Source organism: Aotus nancymaae, unplaced genomic scaffold (assembly GCF_030222135.1).
Source record: "Aotus nancymaae isolate 86718 unplaced genomic scaffold, 86718_ANA_hifiasm-v0.15.2.pri h1tg000053l, whole genome shotgun sequence".
Taxonomy (NCBI): domain Eukaryota; kingdom Metazoa; phylum Chordata; class Mammalia; order Primates; family Aotidae; genus Aotus; species Aotus nancymaae.
The window spans coordinates 31,985,961-32,012,234 of record NW_026988467.1 but is presented as its reverse complement, the minus strand read 5'-3'; the positions used below and the strand labels follow the sequence as shown (position 1 = coordinate 32,012,234).

The 26,274-nt window shown below is 38.9% G+C and overlaps 2 protein-coding genes across 4 annotated transcripts in view; both read left to right on the top strand.

Moving 5' to 3' along the window:
- The window catches only part of KIAA0319L (KIAA0319 like), a 125,970-nt gene that overhangs the window by 20,792 nt on the left and 78,904 nt on the right, over nucleotides 1-26,274 (top strand). The window lies entirely within an intron of this gene.
- On the top strand, nucleotides 4,196-15,048 carry LOC135269485 (MICOS complex subunit MIC27-like). The gene has a single exon (XM_064363676.1). The coding sequence runs from the start codon at nucleotides 9,747-9,749 to the stop codon at nucleotides 10,542-10,544; it is 798 nt and encodes a 265-aa protein (XP_064219746.1). The 5' UTR covers nucleotides 4,196-9,746; the 3' UTR covers nucleotides 10,545-15,048.

Sequence of the window (26,274 nt, the reverse complement as noted above, 5' to 3'; positions counted from 1 at the left end):
GTAACCCCCTAGTTACAAGGTTTTTTTTTTTTTTTAAGTGCATAGTTTAATCATTTTCTTTCACTTTGCCTTTAAATATTATAAAGCCCTTGATGACTGGATTGTTTCTGAACAGGTGACTTTATGGTAGGAGAGCTATTTTCAGCTATACCAGTGATTTGATTAATACTTGGCTGTGAAAAATGACTTTGGGCTAAACCTTGGCAGATGGGTCTTTTGAAATATAATAGCAACTGTATTCAATTAATGCAAACTTTTGACTTATTGTTTCAGGTAGAAGTTAAAGGCATTAGAATTATGATAGAGTGGTTTCCCTGTTTTCACCTAGGTGATCAAAACTTTGAGGTATATCTTTTTCTGTTTTTCCCTTCTCATCATTACTCAGGACAGGGGAAGGAGGATGGATCTAGATGTCATCAGTGATGCATGACTCTTTGCCTAGGTGAACTGGAAAGCTATTCTCCACTGTTGCTTTGTTCAGAAATTTTCATGGTGAAGGCTTATGTCACCTTTGAGTGAACTTGAATGGTCTGAAATAGATAGCTCAGGGAGCTGAAATTTGGTTGGTCCTTTCATGAGGAAGGATTTCTTTGGGATTTGAAAGGATTTTCTAGTTTAGAGTTTAGACAGGAAAGGCTGTTTCCCAGCTGGTTATATTATTCAGTTATCTCTCTTTCATCCACTCTGCTTTTCTTCAGTTTCTCTCTTTGCACATCTCTCATATTTCCTATTCAGTGCACTCCCCAATTTAATTTGAAAAGCTCTTTCTAATTTCTTAGTGAACCAGGAACTTTACTTTTCTCTCCTGCCTCTTCCTTCTTTCAGCCAAGGAAATTAATTAACATTAAGGATCTGATTCAAATGACTAAAACTCAAGATATTCCATATTGGAGCTGACATCTTTTGCTTGATTTTGTTAGTATAGGAAAAACCCTGCAAATTTATTTAAATATTGGGTGAACTTTTAAAATTAACAAAAAAACTCCTTGAATGTCTACTATGTGCTAAACATCTTTCTGGGCCTACACATACAATTTCTGTACAGATACAACTCCAGCACTTAAAGAGGGCAGAGTTTATGAGATAGGCGAACAAATATGATCTGGTGAGAGAAATCCTATATGTAGGATGCACAGAAGAGAGGCATCTTGGGGTGACGGTTTCATCAGAGAAGCCTTCCTGGAAAAAGTGGTAGCTGGGCTAAAATGAAGTGTAACAATAACAACAAAAATAATGGCAACTAATATATACTGAGCTTTTTTATACTATACGCCAGGCTCGAGTTAAGTACTTCGCATAGATTTTCCCCTTTATATCTTTAATAACTCTGTGGGATAGGTACTGTTAAAATCATTCCTGATTTACACATGAAAAAACTAGAGAATTTGACCCAAGATGACACAGTTAGGAAGTGACTGCGTTGAGATTCAAATGCAGGAATCTCAGCATTAGGAACTAAAGCTTTAACCACAGATTTTTGGGTTGGGGACCAAAAGATGGATGAGAGCAGTTATGGAATAGGGCTGTTGATTTTGATAGGGGATTTTTCTTTGAAAACAAATTTCAACTCAGTTTTCTGAGGGTCATGAACGTTACCTTGGGAACTGAATTTATTTTCTCACCTAGACTAAATTAGGGTGGTTCTCATATTTTCTTTAGCATGTGAAATATAGGCATTCCACTCTAAGTAAGTAGTAAAAAGACTTTCCCTCACTCTTTTGCCTATAAATATTGCCCTCTTCTAGACATTCTGGTACTGTTATTCTTTTCAGCAGTTTGCCACAATCCAGTACCTTTGAGCCTTTTTAGTGACAGTCTTATAGGAAAGGACTTGCTGTTTTGAGCATTTTAACCAGCAGAGTGCTGCAAGATTCAGGTTTTGTGATTGAGTCCATGGAAGCTTGTTTTCCATCTAGCAGATGATCAAGAGTTAACATGAATAGTAGCTGATATGTATCTGTTGGGCAACTAGTTCCATGGAGAGTTTGTCTTTGTTCAGAATGATCTTTAGGAAAAATGGAAACACCACAGTGAAGGGAAAGAAGTCAGAATATGTACACAAAGCCTATTAATTCTTGTTTAGCAGTTCGTGTAGTTTCAGCAAATCATCTACACCATATATTTAAAAAACTGTACTCTTAACAAAGCTAGGCACATAGCAAAGGCAGTGAATAGTAATTATTTTCAAAGGGCTGCTTTGTGAGGCAGCTGACACCTTTCAGTCCAACCTGTGTGTAGTTGAGGAAAAAAGCGTTACCCCTTTTGAAAAGGAGGAGAGAGGGTAATGGTTATTACCCTGGCTTTTTTCAAACTTCATAATACCTGATTGTGTCCTTTGAAGGATTTGGTTACCTCCTCTGCCTTGTTTCTGAATATGCTAACCCCTGCAGTGTAGAACTAGTGTGGAAAGTAAGGTGGAACCATTTTTTTGTATTTGTTTATTAGTGGGTGTGCAGGTGACAGACATGCTGACCATCAAAAGGAGGGTTGAGGGTGCCCCCTGAGGAGGTTTGTTTTTGCATGGTTCCCATGAGTTGTTTTTGGGGTTGATAATATGCCTGCTTATCTCATTTTCATGTGGCAGCCATCTTGGCTAAGACCTACTGGTTCTGAGAGAATACATACTTTTGATGATAGCTGTAGGAAGACAGATGGTGTGGAGACATAGTTCAATTACTGAATAAAGCAACAAAAAGACTGTGCCTTTCTGCTTGATAATAGTTCATTTATAGGTATAATTATCAAGGGAAAGCTTTAAATGAAGTCTTGACCATATTAGAAAATTGCAAGATTTTAAGAAAAGAATTTTAGCTTCAGTGATTGTTAATATTAATTGCAAATTTTGCCTAAAAAATATTCTATGTATTTTTTTCTGCAGTGAAAACCCCACCCAAGAGAAGAATTTATCAACTGCTTTTTTTTTCTTTTTTGAAGCAATACTGGTAGTAGCTCATTCTCTTTACTCTTATTTCTACCATCACAGCCTTTCCTTTGGGATAGTCTGATGAATTTGGTTAGAATTCATTTGGTTAGAATGTACATTTCTGTACACTTTAACAGTATGGCTCCTGAAACGGGATGTTCTGTCTCTGCTCCCTACTTGGTTGCTAACCAGGGCAGTTTCCAAGTTTGCTTGAGAAGCCAAGCTTGTTACCTGAGATTTAAGAATGCCAGAGGCAACAGTACTGTCTTTAAATATTTCCAGAGTTGTTCACAGCTTTCTAAAAGTATTTAATGAATTTCCTTCTGGCAATAATTCATATATCCTGTAGACTTTTCCACTCTGCTGCTCGGAATTATGAAACCTGGTCTAGATTTTGTGCCAGATATATTAGAATTCTGTCTTTTGAGAGGTGGTGATGTAAGTAAGCATTGCTAGTTCCAGAGCCTCCTGTTTTGGGGATCCTCCAGGTAATACATATGGGAGCCTTGTTTTCTCTGCTTTGCTATGATTTTAGAAAGAGGGGGATTGGCTTTGCTCCACTGTTCTCACCCTGGGTAAGTTTTCTACATGCTCCTACCAACAGTGTGTTCCAGACTTTCCCAGAGGATTTTCAGTCTAAGGTTCTACCAACTGTAAGCCATTTTTTGTAAGGATTTAATATTGCTTTTGCTTGGGCCCTGGGAGCAGAGCCAGGGTATGGCAGCGTGGGCAGGGAGAGGAACTGATCTAAAATTGGAGTATATTTTCATCTTACCTTTTATCCCAGTTACTTTTAGAATCCAATATTGACTCTACCGAAGCCTTACTGCTTCCTTCTTTCATGAAATCTTTTTCCCAAGAGTATCAACAATGAAAATTGAACCTTAGGTTAAATTATTCTTCAAAGGTTAGCTATCTGGTAAATGATGGACCTAGAGCTGAAGTTAGAACCATTTAAGATGTTAACTGTCTTTTAACCACCTAAGACAAAGAACTATGATTCAGTGAATGGATGAAAAAGAACTGTTTTTTCTTTTCATGTTTTTATTATTGAACACATGATGTAACAACATTAAATAACATTTAATTTTTAAAAACTCAGTCAAGGCCAGGTGTGGTGGCTCATGCCTGTAATCCCAGCACTTTGGGAGGCCGAGGCAGGTGGATCATAAGGTCAGGAGTTCGAGACCAGCCTGGCCGATATGGTAAAACCCCGTCTCTACTAAAAATACAAAAATTAGCTGGGCGTGGGGGCATGCTCCTGTAGTCCCAACTACTCGGGAGGCTGAGGCAGAAGAATCACTTGAATCCAGGAGGCAGAGGTTGCAATGAGCTGAGATTGCGCCACTGTACTCCAGCCTGGGCAACAGAGCAAGACTCTGTCTCACACACACACACACACACACACACACAAAAACTCAGTCAAAATCCCACAAATTAAACATGTGAACTGAGAGATTAGAGTACCTCTTCCTCTTTTTTTTTTTTTTTGAGATGCAGTCTCTGTTGCCCAATTATAGTATAGTAGTGCAGTCTCGATTACTGCAACCTCTGCCTCCTGGGTTCAACGGTTCTCCTGCCTCAGCTACTCGGTGCCCACCACCACGCCTGGCTAATTTTTGTATTTTTGTAAAAATGGGGTTTCACCATGTTGGCCAGGCTGGTCTCAAACTCCTGACCTCAAGTGATCTGCCCACCTTGGCCTCCCAAAGTGCTGGGATTACAGACCTGAGCCACTGCATCAGGCCTACCTCTTCCTCTTATTCGAAACCATTGAGATTAGTTTTATCAGCAACACTATAGCCAGCTAACCTCCCCTAGACCTCACATTTCTTTTATAGGAGCTAGCTTTTCCTAGGCCTCACATTTTTTACTTGTAGTCATTGTCAAAGATATAAGGGCCTGAGTCATTCAAGATGACTGACTAGAGGTATAGAATTCAGTAGAGGAGTGACAGGAAATATGTGAGGCACTGAGGGAGAGGGAAGTGAGGTGGACAGCCCAGCCAAAGAGGCTTCCCAGTGTGAAGAAAGGATAAGTGAGCAATCCCCAACAGTCCTCATTCTTACCACCTCCTGTAATCTTAGCCACGAGAGAGTCCTTTGACCCTTGTGGGCCCTGATACTGGCAGAAGGAGCTCCCCGGAGCCTGTGTAATGGCATTGCTTCAGAGAGGGAACTCACACTGAGTCCCATACATCCCCCAAGTCCCAAGTGGGACACAGCACCATTTTGAGAGTCCATCTCTCACCAGACTGTATCATGTCTGGGGCCCAACAGCCCTTGCCTGTCTATATCCCTGGAGCCCCCCAGGCGTTCCCTCACATCTGCCCAGAGGGTTCTAGCAGCAAGACACTGATTGGGCCCAGAGGAACTGCAGAGTCCACAGTGTCCTGCATACCAGGGAAAGGGCAGTGCAGTGTACCAGGGAGGCTGCTCCCAGGATAAAGGGTGACAAAGTGCAAGCTCCCCAGAGTATAAAACCTGCCTGCCTGGGGCCACTGCCACTAACAGCAACCCCATCCCCCTCAGCAGCAGGCTGCCATGTACTTTCATGTGCCCTGAGGACAGGATCTCCTTGGAAGCTGCTGCAGCAACTGCTGCTGCCAGGAGCTGAAGCTCATACTCCCCAGAGCCTGAAACCTACCTGCCTGGAGTGACTACCATAGAGAGCAGCCCTGCTATCCCCTTGTCTCCCAGCAGTGGGGCTGCTGCACACTTGCACCTTTCCCTGCCCACTGCTGCTGCTGTTGCCATGTCAATCAAGTATGTTGCCGGGGCCTGGGGATTGTCCCACTCTGCTCTCCATAGCCTATGCTTATATGTACCACCAGGGAGCCTGAGGATAGGCCCATCTAGCCTGGCATCATCCTGCCCAGTACCCAAGCATGCCACTTGGGGCCTAGGAATTGTCCTGCCCCATCATTTGGCCCGTGTGTACACACACACCACCAGGGGGCCTAATAACAGCCTCAGAAGGCCTGCCGTCATTGGCAACCTAGCATACCTTCTGGAGGCTTGGGAATCATCCTACTCTGTCTGTCACCTCTGGCATCTGGACACTCCTCCTGGGGGCCTGAGGACCAATTTGCTGAGCCTGCCACCACAACCACTGCTGGCACTCACCACATGTACCACCTAGAGGTCCTGGTGACTGACCTGCCCATCTTAACAAACCCACTTCTAATAACCAGCAACTGCAGCCTGGTAGCCCAAGAGTTATCCTGCTACTGCTACTACCTTTGCCCATATCATGCATGCTATTCAGGGGCCCAAGGACTGTCCACTTTCCTGGTCCACTACTGCCATTACTGGCACTTGAGCAAGCTGCCTGGAGGCACCAAGATTGGCCCGCTTCGCCCGGCTAACATTGGTACCTTTGTATGCTGCCCAGGAGTCCAGGGACAGGCATGCTTGGCCTGCCACTGCCACTACTGGCCTACCTGGCATCCTGTCCCTAGCAAGGACTAGCCCCCTGGGCATCCTGCCCCTAGCAAAAACTCACCATGGCCTCCACTAACAACCATAGCCTAAGCCACTGAGAAAATCACAGATGCCACTGATGGTGTTCATGGCTGAAGAAATCATATGGAGATGACACTGCTGCATACATCCAGAATCAAAGCCAAAGTACCCTACCCAACCAACACCGTAGATACATCTGTAAGAAAAAATCTTCCCTTGCGAAAGCCAATACAAAAAATTAGAAGTGACTGTTACACTTGATATACAGTTATCAACAAAAGGACTCAAGAAGCATGAAAAGTCAAGGAAGTATGATATATCCAAAGGAACACAATAATTCTCCAATAGCAGACTCCAGTGAAAAATTCATGAACTACCTGAAAATTCAAAATAATATTAAAGAGGCTCAGTGATGTTCCTGGGAACACAGTTAAGCAATGCAAAGAAATCAGAAAAGCAATTTAGGATTTGAATGAGAAATTCACCAAAGAGATAGCATAAAAAAGAACCAAAAAAAATCCTAGAACTGAAGAACTTAGTGAGTGAAATAAAAAACACAATCGAGAGCTGTAGCAGTAAACTAGATAAAGCAGAAGAAAGAATTTCAGAACTTGGGCTGGGTGCAGTGGTTCATGGCTGTAATTCCAGCACTTTGGGAGGCTGAAGCACTTTGGGAGGCCGAGGCAAGCCAATCGCTTAAGCCCAGGAGTTAGATGGGCAATATGGTGAAGCCCTGTCTTTACAAAAACAAACAAACAAACAAAAAAACTGGGCATGGTGGTATGCACCTGTAGTCCCAGCTACTCAGGAGGCTGAGGTGGGAGGATTGTTTGAACCTGTGAGGTCAAGGGTGCAGAGAACTGTGATCATGCCACTGCACTCCAGTCTGGGTGATGTTGAGACCCTGTCTCCAAAAAAAATAATTTCAAAACTTGAAGACAAGTCTTTTGAAATAACCCAGTTAGACCAAAAAAAAAAAAAAAAAAAAAAAAATGAAGAAGAAGAATGACGAAAGCCTGTGTGGCATATGGGATACCATAAAGTGACCAAAAATCTGAATCTTGGGTGTTCCAGAAGGTGAAGAGAAGTTTAATGGCATAGAAAGCTGATTAAACAAAATAATAACTGAAAATTTTCCAAGTCTAAGAAGAGATTTAGACATCTAGATACAGGAAGCTCAGAGAGTCCCAAATAGATGCAACCCACAAAGATCTCCTTGGCATATGATAGTCAAACTGTCAAAAGTCAAAGAAAAAAAGAACTCTAAATACAGCAAGAGAAAAGCATCTACTCACATATAAAGGAATCCTGATCAGACTAACAGCAGGTTTCTCAGCAGAAACCTTGCAAGCCAGGAGAGAATGAGATGATATATTCAAAGTGCTGAAGGAAAAAAACAAACCCGCCAGTTGAGAATACTATACCTACTGAAGTTATCCTTCATAAATGAAGGAGAAATGAATACTTTCCCAGACAGGGAAAGACTGAGATAATTCATCACCACTAAACTGGTCCTACAAGAAAAGTTTAAGGGAGTCCTACATTTGGAAGTGAAAGGATAGTATCTACCATCATGAGTACTCGTAAAAGTATACAAGTAACTAGTAGAGCAAGCACATAGATGAGAAAGAGACTCACTCATTAACAATAAGAAAGGAACAAAAGATATAAAAATAATCAGAAGGCAATTAATAAAATATCAGTAGGCAGGGCACGGTGGCTCACGCCTATAATCCCAGCACTTTGGGAGGCCGAGGTGGATGGATCACAAGGTCAAGAGATCGAGACCATCCTGGTCAACAAGGTGAAACCCCGTCTCTACTAAAAAATACAAAAATTAGCTGAGCATGGTGGCGCATGCCTGTAGTCCCAGCTACTCGGGAGGCTGAGGCAGGAGAATTGCTTGAACCCAGGAGACGGAGGTTGCGGTGAGCCGAGATCACGCCATTGCACTCAGCCTGGGTAACAAGAGTGAAACTCTGTCTCAAAAAAAAAAAAATGTCAGTAATAAGTTGTCACATATCAATAATAACCTTGAATGTAAACAGATTAAATTTTCCACTTAAAGGGTATGGACTGGGCCAGGCATGTGGGCTCATTCTTTTAGTCCCAGTACTTTGGAAGTAGGAAGGATTGCTTGAGCCTGGGAGTTTGAGACCAGCCTGGGCAACATAGTGAGACTTCATCTCTACCAAATAACAACAACAACAAAATAGACTGTCAGAATAGATAAGAAAACTTGACCCAACTTGCTGCCTACAGGTAACTCACTTCACTTGTAAAGATAACTATAGACTGAAAGTAAAGTGATGGAAAAGAAATACTCTGTGCAAATGGAAACCAAAGGTGAGCAGCAGTAGGTTTACTTATATCGGGTGAAACAGACTTTAAGTCAAAATCAGTAAAAAGAGACAAAGAAGGTCATTATGTAATGATAAAGAGATCCATTCAGTAATAGGATATAACAATTCTAAATATATATACACCCAGTACCCAAATGTATGAAGCAAATATTAGACCTAAAGAGAGAGGTAGACTCTAATGGAATAATAGTTGGGGACTTCAACACCCCACTCTCAACAACAGACAGATTATCTTAATAGAAAAATCAACAAAAAATATTGGATTTATACTACACTTTAGACCAAATGGATCTCACAGACATTTACAGAACATTTCATCTAACAACTCCAAAATACACATTCCCATCAGCACATGGAACATTCAAAATCATATTAAGTGTCTTCTCAGACCACAATGGAATAAAACAAATCCATAGCAAGAGGAACTTTAGAAACTATACAAATACATGGAAATTAAACAACATGCACCTGAGTGACCATTGGTTCAATGAAAAAATTAAGAAATGAAGAAATTTCTTGAAACACTTTGGGAGGCTGAGGCAGGAGGATCACTTGAGACCAAGAGTTCAAAACCAGTCTAGAAAACATAGTGAGACCCTGTCTCTACAAAAATAATTAGCCAGGTGTGGTGGCATGTGCCCGTAGTCCTAGCTACTCAGGAGGCTGAGACAAGAGGATCACTTGAGCCCAGGTGTTTGAAGTAGCAGTGAGCCATGATTGTGCCACGTTGCTCCACCTGGGTGACAGAGTTAGACCCTATCTCTAAAAAGAAAAAAGGAAAAAAAATTATTAAACATAAATGGAACAAAACATACCAAAACCTATGGGATACTCCAAAAGCAGTGCTAAGAGGGAAGCTTACAGCAATAAACACCTGCATCAAAAAAGTAGAAAGATTTCAAATAACCTAATGATGCACCTTAAGGAACTAGAAAAGTAAGGACAAACCAAACCCAAAATTAGTGGAAGGAAGGAAATAAAGATCAGAGCAGAGACATGGCGGCGATCAGGATGGGAAAACTGACAGCCATGCCTGCAGGTCTGATTTATGCATCTGTAAGTGTACATGCAACCAAAGAAGAGGAATCCAAAAAGCAACTAGTGAAACCAGAGCAGCTCCCCATATATACTGCACCACCGCTCCAGTCTAAATATGTTGAAGAGCAGCCTGGTCATTTACAAATGGGCTTTGCTTCCATCCGCACTGCAACTGGTCATTATATTGCCTGGTGCAAGGGTATTTATGTCTTTGTGAAAAATGGGATAATGGATACAGTACAATTTGGAAAAGATGCTTATGTCTATCTGAAGAATCCTCAAGATTTTCTTCCGAAAATGGGAGTTATTACAGTTTCAGGATTGGTGGGTTTGGTTTCAGCAAGAAAAGGTTCTAAGTTTAAGAAAATTACTTATCCTCTGGGACTGGCCACTTTAGGAGCAACTGTTTGCTACCCAGTTCAGTCAGTAATAATTGCTAAGGTAACAGAGAAAAAGATATATGCTACAAGCCAGCAAATTTTTGAAACAGTTAAATCACTGTGGACAAAAAGCAACAAAAAAGAGTCACTTCCTCAACCTAAGGAAAAAACTAAGCTAGGATCCTCTGCTGAAATAGAAGTATCTGCAAAAACAACTCACGTCTTGAAACACTCAGTACCTTTGCCAACAGAACTCAGCTCTGAAGCAAAAATCAAATCAGTATCCACCTCAGGTGCTACACAGTTTATATCCAAGCTCATGGATCACGGGCAGTCCCACCCAGAAGATATAGATATGTACAGCACTAGAAGCTGAAGTAGACTGCATAGAGAGACTACATAGAAAACTACAAGATGTGTGAAGTTGCAAATAATGATGAAAAAAATCATGTAATGGGCAACTGATACATAGAGTATTACCTAAAACAAGTTTTTCCCTTACATCTCCAAATGTGCAATTTGATAAATTACATAAGTGGTTAACACACAAACTGTGAATGCAATGCAAACAATGTTAAATGATTGATGAGGAGACATAGATCTAAGTTTTAGCTTGCATTTGATGACCTTTAAGGGCATTTATTAAAAAACAACAACAACAAATGAAGACATGAACTCCAGTGAGACTAAAATCTGAAAATACATCTATGTATGTATAAAGACATACATATTTATATGTATAAACATGTATTTCTGCTCTAGCTTTCCTGAATTAATGTCAGTTAAATTAGAATGGTATGTGGAAAGATGTGTTTCCCTCTGTTTTTTTTTTTTTTTTCCCCATTTCCTAGAGCTGGAATAAAATATCTGTGTTTTATGGGACATGAAAAAAAAAAGATCAGAGCAGAAATAAACAAAATAGAGACTAAAAAATACAAAAAATAAATGAAAATTTGGTTTAATGAGAAGATAAAATCGATATACCACTACCTAGACTAACCAAGAAAAAAAGAAGACAAAATCAGGAGTAAAATGGAGACCTTACAACTGATATCACAGAAATACAAAAGATACCAGAGACTACTGTGAACATGAACTATATATGAACAAACAGGAAAACTTAGAGGAAATTGATGAATTCTTGGACACATACGATCTACCAAGATCAAATAAGGAAGAAATGAAAAACCTGAACAAACCAATAACAAGTCAAAAGATTGAATCAATAATAAAAAGTCTCTCAACCATAAAAGCTTAGGACCTGATGGCTTTGCTGTCAAATTCTACCAAACTAATAAACGAACTAATACCAGTACTTCTCAAACTTCCAAGAAAAGAAGAGGCAGAAACGCTCTCTAATTCATAGAATTCTTCATAATTCTATGAAGTCAGCATTACCCTGATAGCAAAACTAGACAGAGACACAACAAACAAACAAAACTACAGGCCAATACCCCCAATAAACAGATGTGGAAATCCTCAACAGAATATTAGCAGAGCAAATTCAACAGCACATCAAAAAGATAATACATCATGATCAACTAGGATTTATCCCAGGGATGCAAAGATGGTTCAACAAATGCAAATCAATAAAATGATACATCATGTCAACAGAATGGAGGACAAAAACCATGTGATTTTCTCAATAGGCAGAGAAAAAGCAACTGATAAAATTGAACAACCTTAGTTTCCAGAAGTGCTTTTGCAAGTATAAAATTTAATATCCCTTCATGATAAAAATGCCCAACAAACTAGGCATAAGAAGAAACAGCCTCAACCTCCTGGGCTTAAGCAATTCTCCTGCCTCCGCCTCCTGAATAGCTGGAACTACAGGTGCATGCTGCAACACCTGAATAATTTTTTAAATTTTTTGCAGAGACAGGATCTTGCTATATTGCCCAGGCTGGTCTTTAACTCTGGCCTCATGTGATCCTTCTGCAATTTTTTCATCTTAACTTCCCAAAGTGTTGAAATTATAGGCATGATCCAATGTACCCAGCCTCTAATAAAATTTTTGTGGAACCACAAAGACCCCTAATAACCAAAGCAGTTTTGAACAAAAATAATAAAGCTGGAGGCATCACACTACCTGACTTCAACATATAGGCTGGACACAGCAGCTCATGCCTGAGCAACTTAATGAGACCTCATCTCTACAAAAAATTAAAATAATTAGACAGGGATGGTGGTATGTATCTGTGGTCCCAGGTATTTGGGAGGCTGAGGTAGGAGGATTGTTTAAGCCCAGGAGGTTGAGATTGCACCACTGCACTCCAGCCTGGGCAACAAAGTGAGATTGTGTCTCAAACCACAAACATATATATGTGTTTTATATATATCTATATATATATGTTAATATATATTTTACATATATTTATGTTATATAACATGTTATATATATGTTGTGTGTGTGTGTGTATATATGTGTATGTGTGTATATATATAAATTCTAGTAACCAAAACAGACAGCATGGTATTGATATAAAAACAGGCAGATGTGGACAGACACATAGACTAATGGAACAGAACAGAGAACTCAGAAATAAATCCACACATTTATAGCCAGTTGATTTTTGACAAAAGTGCCAAGGACACACATTGGGGAAAGGATACCTTGTTGAACAAATGGTGCTGGGAAAACTGGATATTCATATGCAGAAGAATGAAACTGGAGCCCCTGTCTCTCATCATATACAAAAAAATCAACTCAGTGGATTAAAGACTTAAATGTGAGATCTAAAACTATGGAACTACTAGGAAGAAACATAGGGGAAATCTAGCATATTGGTCTAGGCAAAGATTTTATGGCTAAGACCCTAAAAGCACAGGCTACAAAATCAAAACTAGACAAATGGTTTTTTTATATTAAGCTTTATATTTTAGCTTTATATTAAGCTAAAAAGTTTCTGCACAGCAAATGAAAAAACAGAGTGAAGAGAAAACCTGTTGACTGGGAGAAAATATTTGCAAAATTTTATCTGTCTTGTGACAGGGGACTAATATCCATAATACATAATGAATTCAGACAACTCAACAGTAAAAAAAACCCACACAGCCCCATTAAAAAGCAGGCAAAGGATCTACATATCAAGAATAGAAATGACTAACAGGTATGTGAAAAAATGTTCAATGTCACTAATCATTAGGGAAAGGCAAATCAAAACCACAATGAGGTATCATCTTACCCCAGTTAGAATGGCTATTATCAAAAAGGTGAAAAGAACAGATGCTGATGAGTATGTGGAAAAAAGAGAACTCTCATATACTATTGGTGGGAATGTTAAATAGTACAGCCATTATATAAAACAGTACGGAGATTTCTTAACAAATTAAAGATAGAACTATATGATCCAGCAATGATATAGTTCATAAATAATAAACTACTGGGTATTACTTACCTAAAGGAAAGGAAATTAGTATATTAAAGGGATATGTGCACTCCCATGTTTATTGCAGGACTGTTCACAATAGCAAAGATACAGAATTAACCTAAGTGTCTATCAACAGATGAATGGATAAATGCATATTTATGCAATAGGAAATACTATTTGGCCTTAAAAAAGAATGAAATCATGTCTTTTATAGCAACATGGATAGAACTAGAGGTCATTATGTTAAGTGAAATAAGCCAGACATAGACAAATATTGCATATACTCACTCAAATTGTGGGAGCTTAAAAAGTTGATCTCATGAAGATAGAGAGTAGAATAATAATTACCTGAAGCTGGGAAGGATGTGGTTGTGGGGCAAGTGGGAGATGAAGATAGGTTGATTAATAAGTATATACACACATCTAGATACAGCTAGATGGAAGGAACAAATTATAATGTTCCATAGTAGAGCAGGGTGACTATAGTTAACAACAATGTATTGTATATTTCAAAACAACTAGAAGTGAGGCCTTGAAATGTTCTTAACACATAGAAATGATAAATGCTTGTAGTGATGGATATCCTAAATACCATGACTTGATCAGCATACATTCTATGCATGTAACAAATACAGGTATCCCATAAACATGTACAAACTTTATCAATAAAAAATTTTTTAAAAAATGTAAGTGCTTCTGATCATCTTTCCTCTCCTGAACTCTACTCCCTTCAGATAAGGCAAAAGATCCAGTTTGTCAGATAAATTGCAGAAGAGATCTTACCCAGTACTAAGCTCTAGTAATAATTTTAGGAATAAAACAGTCAATAGGTACAGTCAAGTAGGGAGAGTTAGGGCCATTCTGTATGGCTCCCTAAGTTCTTTCTTCCCTCATTGAACATGTTCACTTGGGCCTAGAGTAATGGATGAGGTCTCTAACAGAGGCTTTCAGGGTCACCTGACAAAGCTTGGACAGTGTTTGGGTTATGAAACATTTCCCTTTTATATCCCGATAATTATATAGCTTATGTGACATTCTTGAGGGAATCTTGGACACAAAAGAAGGCATTTCCAGGACAAACAAGTCTTACAACTTTCTTCCCTGCTTTTATCTCCTATTTCAAAGATCTGAATTTTACCAGAGCTGCTAGCAATAACCAGGGAATATAACTTTTTGTTATTTTTTCCTTGACCTAGTAATCCCCATTAGTCCCCTTGACTATTCCCCCTGAGTCCAAATCGATTTCCACCAAGTTCAATTGGTAAGACTTGCCCCATGATTTGCCTCAGAGCTTTTTGCCATTTTATACCAAGGACGAATAGGTAGTCATCCTGTCATTAGTTCCTCTTAGTTTTCCATCCTCTTTTTCTTGTGATAAAGTGCCTTAACCATTATGATTTGTCAGTCTCATTTGACACTCTTGTATAACTTGATGCTTTTTGACTCACTTGTACTTAACTCTCCCTCCCTTCCCAACTTTTAAACTGTGACTAGAATCCATTGAGTTGATAAACCCCCTCTATACTTAGACTTATTAATTAAGACATTAGATAGAATATTTTGAGACTGGCTCTTTCTTAGAAAAAGACGCTGTTTTTCCTCTGGCCTGCAGGCCATGGCCATTCATTCTTTCATAGTCCATGTATCTCTGAGTTGGGAGGTAGGGTTAATGTCTTTAACACTCTTCACTGTCACTTCTTGAATATTCCTCCTCCACTTTCATGCAAAAACTTCTGCTCTTTGAGGTTTATACCACTTTCTGCCACTAATCATTACTCATCTGTCAACCGTCATTTGCCACCCTCATTTATTGCAGCATATGGGACTCATCTCCTTTCAAAGTCCCATCATCAACCTGGATGTCTTCAGTATGACCCACCTGATACCTGGTTTCCTGACATTTCTTTTGTTCATTCATTCTTTCAATACTTCATTCATATACACACATGCATTTATGTATGCATTTGTTGAAAAAGATTTTTTGAGTACCTACAATGTAATATTGCAAACTCTATGCTAGAATTAGAGATGCAGGGGTAAAAGAATAAAAGAAGACAGAAAAGCAAACATGGTCCTGGAGGTTACAGTGTAGTGAGGGGAAAAGACATGGAGCCAGTGATTGTTGAGCTGAAACCTCATATGAGGAGTTAACTGAATGGAGAAGGGAGTCAAGAGAGTTCTAGGTAGAGGGGGCAGCATGTCAAAGGCACAGTAAGGGAAGGGAGAATGGTCCATTTCAGGGATGGAAGAAGGCTGGCGGATTGGAACATAGGGAAGGAAGTAGTGTGTGATACAAGCTGGAGCCAGAAAGGTAGGTAGGGTCCAGACCATACAAGATCTTTTTAAGTTATGTTAAAGATTTTGGTTTTCATTCTAAGAGGCCTGGGAAGCCATTGAAAATTTTGTTTGTTTAAATTTTTAAAACTTATTTTTCACAAGAAAATAATACATGTACATTATACAAATTCAAAAGATGTAAAAGGATAAAGAACAAATAAGTCTCCTACTTCTGTCTTCAGTCACCTAGTTTCCCCTCCTAAAGTTTCATGAATATTCTTCCAAAAATAGCCTATTTGTTGGGGAAATATTCTCTCCCCCAACAAATTGTAGCATGCTATACATACTGCTCTGTACCTTTTTCCTCCCACATAATGTATCCTGGATATCATTCTATGTTAGAACTATACAGAGTGGCCTTATTTATCCCAGCAGCTGCATGGATCTTCCATAATTAATTAATTAATTAATTTTATTTTATTTTCTGTCCCCCAAGCTGGAGTGTAGTGGTGCAATCTCGGCTCACTGCAACCTTGGTCTTCCGGGTTCAAGTGATTCTCCTGCCTCAGCCTTCCCCAGTAGCTGAGATTACAGGCATGCACCACAATGCCAAGCTAAATTTTAAAATATTTTTAGTAGAGATGGGATTTCACCATGTTGGCCAGGCTGGTCTTTATCTCCTGACCTCAAATGATCCACCCGCCTTGGCCTCCCAAAGTGCTGGGATTACAGAAGTGAGCCACCGCGCCCAGCCTTCTATAATTTATGTAACCAGTTATCAGCTGATGAATGTTTAAATAGTTTCCCATTATTTTCTATTTCAAACAGTATGCAGTGAATATTTTTGATATCAGGTCGCATAGTGCTAGTATATTTGTACAATAAATTCCAAGTTTAGCTGTCTTTATTTTATATAGGCTGAATTTCTTCAGAGTATTTATATTAGTTTTCAATTCTATATATTTATTGTCTTTGAATCTCTGTCTCCCCCATCTAAGTTACAAACTCTGTCAAAGTAATGCCCAACATGGCAGCAGATGCTCAAAAATACTTGTTGAATGGATGAATGGATAAGGAGATAAGGATAATAGCTAAGAGGGAAGTAGGGGTGCTTCAATTTTGAAAAGAATGGTGGTCAGTGAGGTTACTCATGCTGACCAGGAGTTCAGTTAGGATCCAGCCTAGGCAACATAGTGAGACCTCATCTCTACAAAAAAAATAAAAACATAAAAAAATAGCTGGATGTAGTGGTACACATGTGTAGTCCCAGCTATTTGGGAGACTGAGGTGGGAGGATTGCTTTAGCCTAGGAGTTTGAGGCTGCAGTGAGCTATGATTGTACCACTGCACTTCAGCATGGGTGACAGAATGAGACCCTGTCTTAAAAAAGAGGCCAGGTTCAGGGGCTCATGCCTGTAATCCCAGCACTTTGGGAGGCTGAGGTGGGCAGATCACAAGGTCAGGAGTTCAAGACTAGCCTGGCCAATATGGTGAAACCCCATCTCTACTAAAAATACAAAAATTAACTGTATGTGGTGGTACATGCCTGTAGTCCCAGCTACTCAGGAGGCTGAGGTAGAGCAATCAATCTCTTGAACCCAGGAGGTGGAGGTTGCGGTGAGCCAAGATCGTCTGCATTCCAGCCTGGGTGACAGAGCGCGACTCCATCTTAAAAAAAAAAAGAAAAAGAAAAGAAAAATTATTTGAGGGTGGCTACTGTGGGAAATGAAATAAATAATAAAGGTAGAAATTCGCAGAATGACCAGCAAGTCCACTGCTGATAAGAATGGAGACCATTTACTTAGAGTGTGATCAGCCTGTGAAGTTGGATCATTTATTTCCCCAGTTCTCAGAACAGATTCATCCATGATTGCCATTTTTTCAGACAGGGAAAAGGAGTGGAGAATGTCAGTACTGGAGAGGTTGAAGTGATGGACTATAGAATTGGAGCTGAATAAGGACAGATATTAAGATAAATCTAAAACATATCTTCTCTTTCTCTTCCTGAATAATCTCATGTATGCTTATAGTTTTAGTTTCCTGTGTGAAGAAAGAGAGAGCAAAGTTCTTCCTAAAAAGAACTTTGAAAAGAGTTCTTTTCACTGGTCTGGTTTGAGCACATAGATCCCGGTCTAAGAATGATAGGGGATGAGTCTGGAGACAGAGGTCAGGCCATGCCACACAGAACTTTGAAGGCCACTGTGTGAGGTTCAGGAAGGTCACCTAAGGACCATACAATCAAAGTCTGCTCTGTTAAGTGGTTTTACTTTTATTTCATGTAACAGGAAGATAAAGAATTAAGGTATTTGAGGGAGGGGTAAAAAAAAAGAAGGTGTTTTTTATTGTCACTGAAAGGCAGCAGGGAAGCAGTCTGGGCTGGAAATGTGGATCCACATTTGAAAGCAGTGGAAGTTTACATAGAATTAGAAGCCATGGTATGGTTGAAGTTATACGGGGAAGATAACTATATTTCACGATATTGAATCATTTTAATTATTTCTTTAAAACAGAAATATAGCTTAGAATCACTTTTAATTCTTTTTTTTTTTTCCACTTTTAATACTTACCATGTTCTTTCTAAGCCTCTGGGTCTTTGTTTAAGCATTCTAGTTTCTGTCTCCTACCTGTTCTGATTTATTTTCTTCTCATCCCTTAGGTCCCAGCTTAGATATCACTTCCTCAAGGAATTTGACTCTGGCTCCTCAAAGGGGAGTTGAAGTTTGCCTCTTCCATGTGCCCTAAATGGGCCTTATATTTTTATGTTATAGTGCTTATCACACTTAATTGAAATTACATGTTTTATTTTTCTCCTTTTTTATACTCTGTAAGGCCTGAGACACCCACCTATCTCATATGGTTTTTTCTTTTTAATTTTTTAACTTTTATGTTCAGGGGTACATGTGAAGGTTTGTTATATAGGTAAACTTGTGTCATGGGGATTTGTTATACAGATTATTTCATCACCTAGGTATTAAGCCTAGTACCCAATAGTTATTTTTTTCTGCTCCTCTTCCTCCTCCCACCCTCCTCCCTCAAGTAGACTCCAGTGTCTGTTGTTCCCTTCTTTATGTTCATGAGTTCTCATCATTTGGCTCCCACCTATAAGTGAGAGCCTGTAATATTTGGTTTTCTGTTCCTGCCCTACTTTACTGAAGATAATAGCCTCCAGGTCTATCCATATTCCTGTAAAAGACATGATCTTGTTATTTTTTATGGCTGCATAGTATTCTATGGTGTATATGTACCACATTTTCTTTATCTAATCTGTCACTGATGATCATTTAGATTGATTCCATGTCTTTGTTATTGTGAATAGTGCTGCAATGAACATTCACATGCATGTATTTTATGGTAAAATGATTTCTGTTCCTCTGGGTTCATACTCAGTAATAGGATTGCTGAGCTGATGGTGGTTCTGCTTTTAGCTCCTTGAGGAATTGCCATACTGCCTTCCGCAATGGTTGAACTAATTTATACTCCCACCAAAGTGTATAAATGTTCCCTTTTCTCTGCAACGTTTCCAGCATCTGTGATTTTTGACTTTTTGATAATAGCCATTCTGATTAGTGTGAGATAGTATCTCATTGTGGTTTTGATTTGCATTTCTGTAATGATCCGTATTATTGAACTCTTAAAAATATGCTTGTTGGTTGCCTGTATGTCTTTTGAAAAGTGTTCATGTCCTTTGCTTACTTTTTAATGAGATTGTTTTTCTCTTGAAATTTGTTTAAGTTTCTTATAAATGCTGGGTATTAGACTTTTGTCAGATGCATAATTTGCGAGTATTTCCCCCCATTCTGTAGGTTGTCTGTTTACTCTGTTGATAGTTTCTTTTGCTGTTCAGAAGCTCTTAAGTTTAATTAGATCCCATTTGCCAATTTTGGCTTTTGTCGTGATTCCTTTTGGTGTCTTTGTCATGAAATCTTTGTCAGTTGCTATGTCTAGGATGGTATTGCCTACTTTGTTTTTGTCTTCCAGGGTTTTTATAGTTTTGGGTTTCACGTTTAGGTCTTTAATCCATCTTGATTTGATTTTTGTGTATGGGATAAGGAAGGGGTCCCGCTTTAATCTTCTGCATATGGCTAGCGAGTTGTCCCAGCACCATTTATTGAGTAAGATGTCGTTTCTTCATTGCTTGTTTTTGTCAGCTTTGTCAAAGATCAGATGGTCATAGGTGTGTGGCCTTGTTTCTGGGCTCTCTATTCTATTCCATTGGTCTGTGTGCCAATTTTTGTGCCAGTACCATGCTGTTTTGGTTACAGTAGCCCTGTAGTATAGTTAGAAGTTGGGTAACATGGTGCTTCCAGCTTTGGTCTTTTGGCTTAGGATTGTCTGGGCTATTCAGGCTCTTTTTTGGTTCCATAACGAATTTTAAAATAGTTTTTTTTTCTAGTTCTGTGAAGAATCTCTTTGGTAGTTTGTTAGGAATACCATTGACTCTGTAAATTGATTTGGGTAGTATGACCATTTTAATGATATTGATTCTTCCTAATCATGAGCATGGCATGTTTAACCATTTGTTTGTATCTTTTCTGATTTTTTTTCAGCAGTGTTTTGTAATTCTCATTGTAGAGCTCTGTCACCTCTCTGGTTAGCTGTATTCCTAGGTATTTTATTCTTTCTGTGGCGATTGAAAATGGGATTGCCTTCCTGATTTGGCTCTTGGCTTGGCTATTGTTGGTGTGTAGGAATGCCAGTGATTTTTATACATTGGTTTTATCTCCCAAAACTTTGCTGATGTTGTTTATCAGTTGAAGGAACGTTTGGGCTGACACTATGAGGTTTTCTAGATATAGAATTATGTTTAATGCAAACAGGGATAGTTGGACTTCCCTTCCTCCTATTTGGATGCCCTTTATTTCTTTCTCTTGCCTGATTGCTGTGGCCAGGATTTCTAATACTATGTTGAATAAGACTGGTAAAAGAGGGAATCCTTGTCTCGTGCTGGTTTTCAAAGGAAATGCTTCCAGCTTTTGCCCATTGAGTATGATGTTGGCTGCAGGGTTGTCATAAATGGTTCTTATTACTTTGAAGTATATTCCTTCAATACCTAGTTTATTAAGAGTTTTTAACATGAAACAATGTTGAATTTTATTGTAAGCCTTTTCTGTACCTATTGAGATAATCATGTGGTTTTTGTCTTTAGTTCTGTTTATGTGATGAATCACATTTATTGATTTGTGTATGTTGATCCAAACTTGCATCCTAGGGATGAAGCCTACTTGATTGTGGTGGATTAACTTTTTGATGTGCTGCTGGATTCAGTTTGCAAGTATTTTGTTGAGGAATTTTGCATTGATATTTGTCAAGGATATTGGTCTGAAGTTTTCTTTCTTAGTTGTGTCTTTGCCAGGTTTTGGTATCAGGATGATGCTGGCCTCATTGAGTTGGGGAGAAGTTTCTCCCCTTCAATTTTTTGGAATAGTTTTAGTAGGAAGGTACCAGCTCTTCTTTGTACATCTCCTAGAATTCAGCTGTGAATCCATCTGGACTTGGGCTTTTTTTGGTTGGTAGGCTATTTATTACTGATTCAGTTTTAGAGCTCATTATTGGTTTGTTCAGGGAATCAGTTTCTTCTTGGTTCAATTTTGGGAGGGTGTATGTGTCTAGGAATTTATCCACCTCTTCCAGGTTTTCTAGTTTGTATGCATAGAGGTATTCATAGTAGTTTCTGATGGTTATTTTTATTTCTGTGGGGTCAGTGTAACATCCCCTTTATCGTATCTAATTGTGTTTATTTGGATATTCTCTCTTTTTCTTATTAGTTTAGTTAATGGCCTATCATATTAATTTTTTCAAAACAACTCCTGGATTCATTGACTTTTTTTTTTTTTGGACTTGATTTCCTTCAATTCAGCTCCAATTTTGGTTATTTCTTGTCTTTTAGTAGGTTTTGGTTTGATTTGTTCTTGCTTCTCTTTCAGTTGTGATGTTAGGTTGTTAATTTGAGATCGTTCTAACTTTTTTATGTGGGTATTTAGTGCTATGAATTGCCCTTTTAACACTGCCTTAGCTGTATCCCAGAGATTCTGGTATGTTGTATCTTTGTTCTCATTAGTTGCAAATAACTCCTTGATTTCTGCCTGAATTTCATTATTTACCCAAAAGTCATTCAGGAGCATGTTGTTTAATTTTCATGTAATTACATGGTTTTGAGCAATTTTGTTAGTTTTGACTTAATATTTTCATTGTGTTGTGGTCTGTGTTTGGTATGATTTTGGTTCTTTTGCATTTGCTGAGGATTGTTTTATGTCCAATTATGTGATCAATTTTAGAGTATGTGCCATGTGCCTATGAGAAGAATGTATATTCTGTTGTTTTTAATTGAAGAGTTCTGTAGAGGTCTATCAGATCCCTTTGATCCAATGTTGAGATCAGGTCCTAAATATCTTTGTTAATTTTCTGCCTCAATGATCTGTCTAATACTGTCAGTGGAGTGTTTAAGTTTCCCACTATTACTGTGTGGGAGTATACGTTTGTTTGTAGGTCTCTAAGAACTTACTTTATGAATCTGGGTGCTCCTGTGTTGGATCCATACATATTTAGAATGGTTAGGTTTTCTTGTTGAATTGAACCCTTTACCATTTTGTAATGCCTTTCATTGTCTGTTTTGATCTTTGATGGTTTAAAGTCTGTTTTGTCTGAAATTAGGATTGCAACTCCTACTTTTTTCTGCTTTCCATTTGCTTGGGAGATTTTCCTCCATCCCTTTATTTGAGCCTATGAGTGTCATTATGTGACACTCATCCTTACAAGTGAGAAGTGAGGAGACAATACCATTGGGTCTTGCTATTTTTTTTTTTTTTTTTTGAGACAGAGTCTTGCTCTGTTTCCCAGGCTGGAGGGCAGTGGCCAGATCTTGGTTCACTGCAACCTCCACCTCCCGAGTTCAAGTGATTCTCCTGCCTCAGCCTCCTGAGTAGCTGGGATTACAGGTGCATACCACCACACCTGGCTAATTTTTTGTATTTTTAATAGAGACGGGATTTCACCATGTTAGCCAGGATGGTCTCAATCTCCTGACCTTGTGATCCGCCCACCTCAGCCTCCCAAAGTGCTGGGATTACAGGCATGAGCCACCACGTCTGGCCGGGTCTAGCTTTTTATCCAGCTTGCCACTCTGTGCCTTTTAAGTGGGGGCATTTAGCCCATTTTGTAAGTTTTTTTTTTTTTATCCCTAGCATTGATCATACTTTCTAACACAGTAAACGTTTATAAATGTTTGTTGATTTCATATATGTTTACTTTCATCTCTTGCCCATTTGTAGACATTTCAGTTGTTAACCTTTGTGTGCACTTTTATATTTAGCTTTTTACTCTTAGGATTACATTGTAAATAATTTTCCATCTTGCCACCTAGTCTTTTTTTTTTGAGACGGAGTTTCGCTCTTGTTACCCAGGCTGGAGTGCAATGGCGCGATCTCAGCTCACCGCAACCTCCGCCTCCCGGGTTCAGGCAATTCTCCTGCCTCAGCCTCCTGAGTAGCTGGGATTACAAGCACGCACCATCGTGCCCAGCTAATTTTTTGTATTTTTAGTAGAGACGGGGTTTCACCACGTTGACCAGGATGGTCTCGATCTCTTGACCTCGTGATTCACCCGCCTCGGCCTCCCAAAGTGCTGGGATTACAGGCTTGAGTCACCGCGCCCGGCCAGCCACCTAGTCTTTATAATGACCTTTTAAACATACGTGATAGCTGTTAAGTTGATATGCCATAATTTGCTTAACCATTACCCCAGGAATAACTAATAGAATAGAATATACAAAGGTAGAATGGCCTGCCTTGTTAATGAATTCTCAACTAAAGGAGGTAATTTAAAAGGATGGAAAATACTTTGAATTGTTTTAGAGGATATTTCGGCTCCAGATGGTAATTGAACTAAATATATTTTTAAAATATTTCTTTCCCTGAAATTTGGTAATTCTCCTATATTTTGTGGCCTCTGTAAGTGAATGTGAATCTTGTGTGAGTATATAAATTTCAAAATTTTAAAGACATCATTCTTACAAATGTAAAGGAAGCATTTGTCAGAAATTTAGCTCATGAATGAGGCAATCAGTGGGCAGTAAAACTGCTTTCGAGAAACACAAATTTATGTGGTCAGGAAAGGAATGATGAAGTAAGTTTGTAAGTTAGATGTGAAATATTAATATCTTACAGAACACTAAAACTAAAATATTGGAAGTTATGTATATTATTTTTGTTTTAATTTTTGAGACAGGATCTTACTCTGCCTCCCAGGCTGGAGTTGTGATGGCATCATCATAGCTTAATGCAGCCAATATCTGCCAACCTCAAGCAATCTTCCTGCCTCAGCCTCCTGAGTAGCTGGGACTACAAGTGTGCACCACCACACCTGGCTGATTTTTTAAATTTTTAGTAAAGATGAGGTCTGGCTATGCCACCTAGGTTGGTCTCAAACTCCTGAGCTCAAATGATTCTCCTGTCTCAGTCTTCCAAAGTGCTGGGATTATGGGAGTGAGCCATCACGTGCAGCCAGAGGTTATATTTTATTCTGTCCAGTAGAATATAACCTCTGGCTGCACGTGATGGCTCACTCCCATATGATACATAAATATGATTTTTATATGCATATACATCAAAATCATTTGTAACTTACTGATATTCTATAAGTTAACATCTAAATTTAGGCTCTATGCAGTAGTAAATAGTGAATCAAACAAAGGTACATTCTCTTAGACCAGAGGTTAGCAAGCTATTTTTTTTAAGGGCCAGATGGTAAATATTTTAGGCTTTGTGAGCTGTAAGTTTTATTACAACTACTTAACTCTGCCATCGTAGAGCAAAGGCAACTATAGATAACATTTACGTAAATGAGTGTGACTCTGTTCCAATAAAAACTTTATTTACAAAAACAGGCAGCAGCCTAAATTGGCCCCTGAGATATAGTATATGGCCCCTGGTTTATTGAATCTGTAGTAATATCCTTTCTTTCATTTTTTTTTTTTTTTTTTTTTTGAGATGGAGTCTTGCCCTGTTGCCTAAGCTGGAGTGCAGTGGCGTGATCTCTGCTCACTTCAACCTCTGCCTCCTAGTCGCAAGTGATTCTCCTGCCTCAGCCTCCCGAGTAGCTGGGATTACAGGTGCCTGCCACCATGCCTGGCTACTTTTTGTATTTTTAGTAGAGATGGGGTTTCACCATGTTAGCCAGGCTGGTCTCAAACTCCTGACCTCAGGTGATCCACCTGTCGTGGCTTCTCAAAGTGCTGGGATTATAGGCGTGAGCCTCTGCACCTGGCCCCTTCTTTCATTCTTGATTCTGGTCATTTTTGACTACTATTTTTTTTTCCTGTGGTCAGTCTGACTAGAGCTGTATCAGTTTTATTGATCTTTTGAACAACCAGACTTTTGTTTCATTGATTTTTCTCTATTGTTTTTTGTTTGATTATTCTTATCTTTATCATTTTTTTTCTTTACTTATGTTGGGGTTTAATTTATTCTTTTTTCAGATTTTATGACAGAAGCAGAGATCCTTGATTTAAAAATTTTTTTTTTTTTTTTTACTGTCAAAGTTTAGCTTTTATTTTTCCAGATCGTTTTATTTTATTTTATTTATTTTTTCAAGATAGAATCTTGCTCCATGCCCAGGCTGGAGTACAGTGGCATGATCTTGGCTCATTGCAAGCTCTGCCTCCCGGGTTCCATCAATTCTCCTGCCTCAGCCTCCTAAATAGCTGGGATTACAGATGTGCGCCACCATGCCCGGCTAATTTTTGTATGTTTAGTAGAGATGGGGTTTTCTCATGTTGGTCAGGCTGGTCTTGAACTCCTAACCTCAAGTAATCCATCCACTTCAGCCTCCCAAAGTGCTGGGATTACAGGAATGAGCTACCACACCTGGCTTAGATCTTTTTGAATACAGGTAATATATGTAGACAAACAAAAATAGCTTCATTGTTAAAAATATAAATAAGAACATAATATATAGATTTTCTGCAACTTGCTTTTTTCACTTAAGGTATCAAGGGGGAATTTCTATGAATGAATATAAAATTCTATGCCATTTCTTTCAAATGGTACACAGTATCCTATAGTAACTATTTTCATGTTGGCAGACATTTAGGTTCTTCATCTATTTTACTAATACAAACCATACTACAGTGAACATCCCTGCAAGTGAGAAGGTTTCTAGATGGGAATACACTTATTGAATATATCCTCTTTGATGGTCAGAAGAAATAAAACTACTTTTGCAGGTTTACCACACTAACTACATTTGATGACTCACTCTTTTTAAAAATTTAAATTTTTATTAATTTTTATTTTTTGTAGAGATGGGGTCTCACTATGTTGCCCAGTCTGGTCTTGAACTCCTGGGCTCAAGTAGTCCTCCCACCTCAGCCTCCCAAGTGCCAGAATTATTATAGGCATGAGCTGCCATGCCTGGCTTGATGACTCTGTTTGTTATAAATTTTCTTAGTTGTTTAAGGGCTCA

Coding starts and splice junctions, on each gene's coding strand:
- LOC135269485 (XM_064363676.1), top strand. CDS start 9,747: ATGGCGGCGATCAGGATGGGAAAACTGACAGCCATGCCTGCAGGTCTG.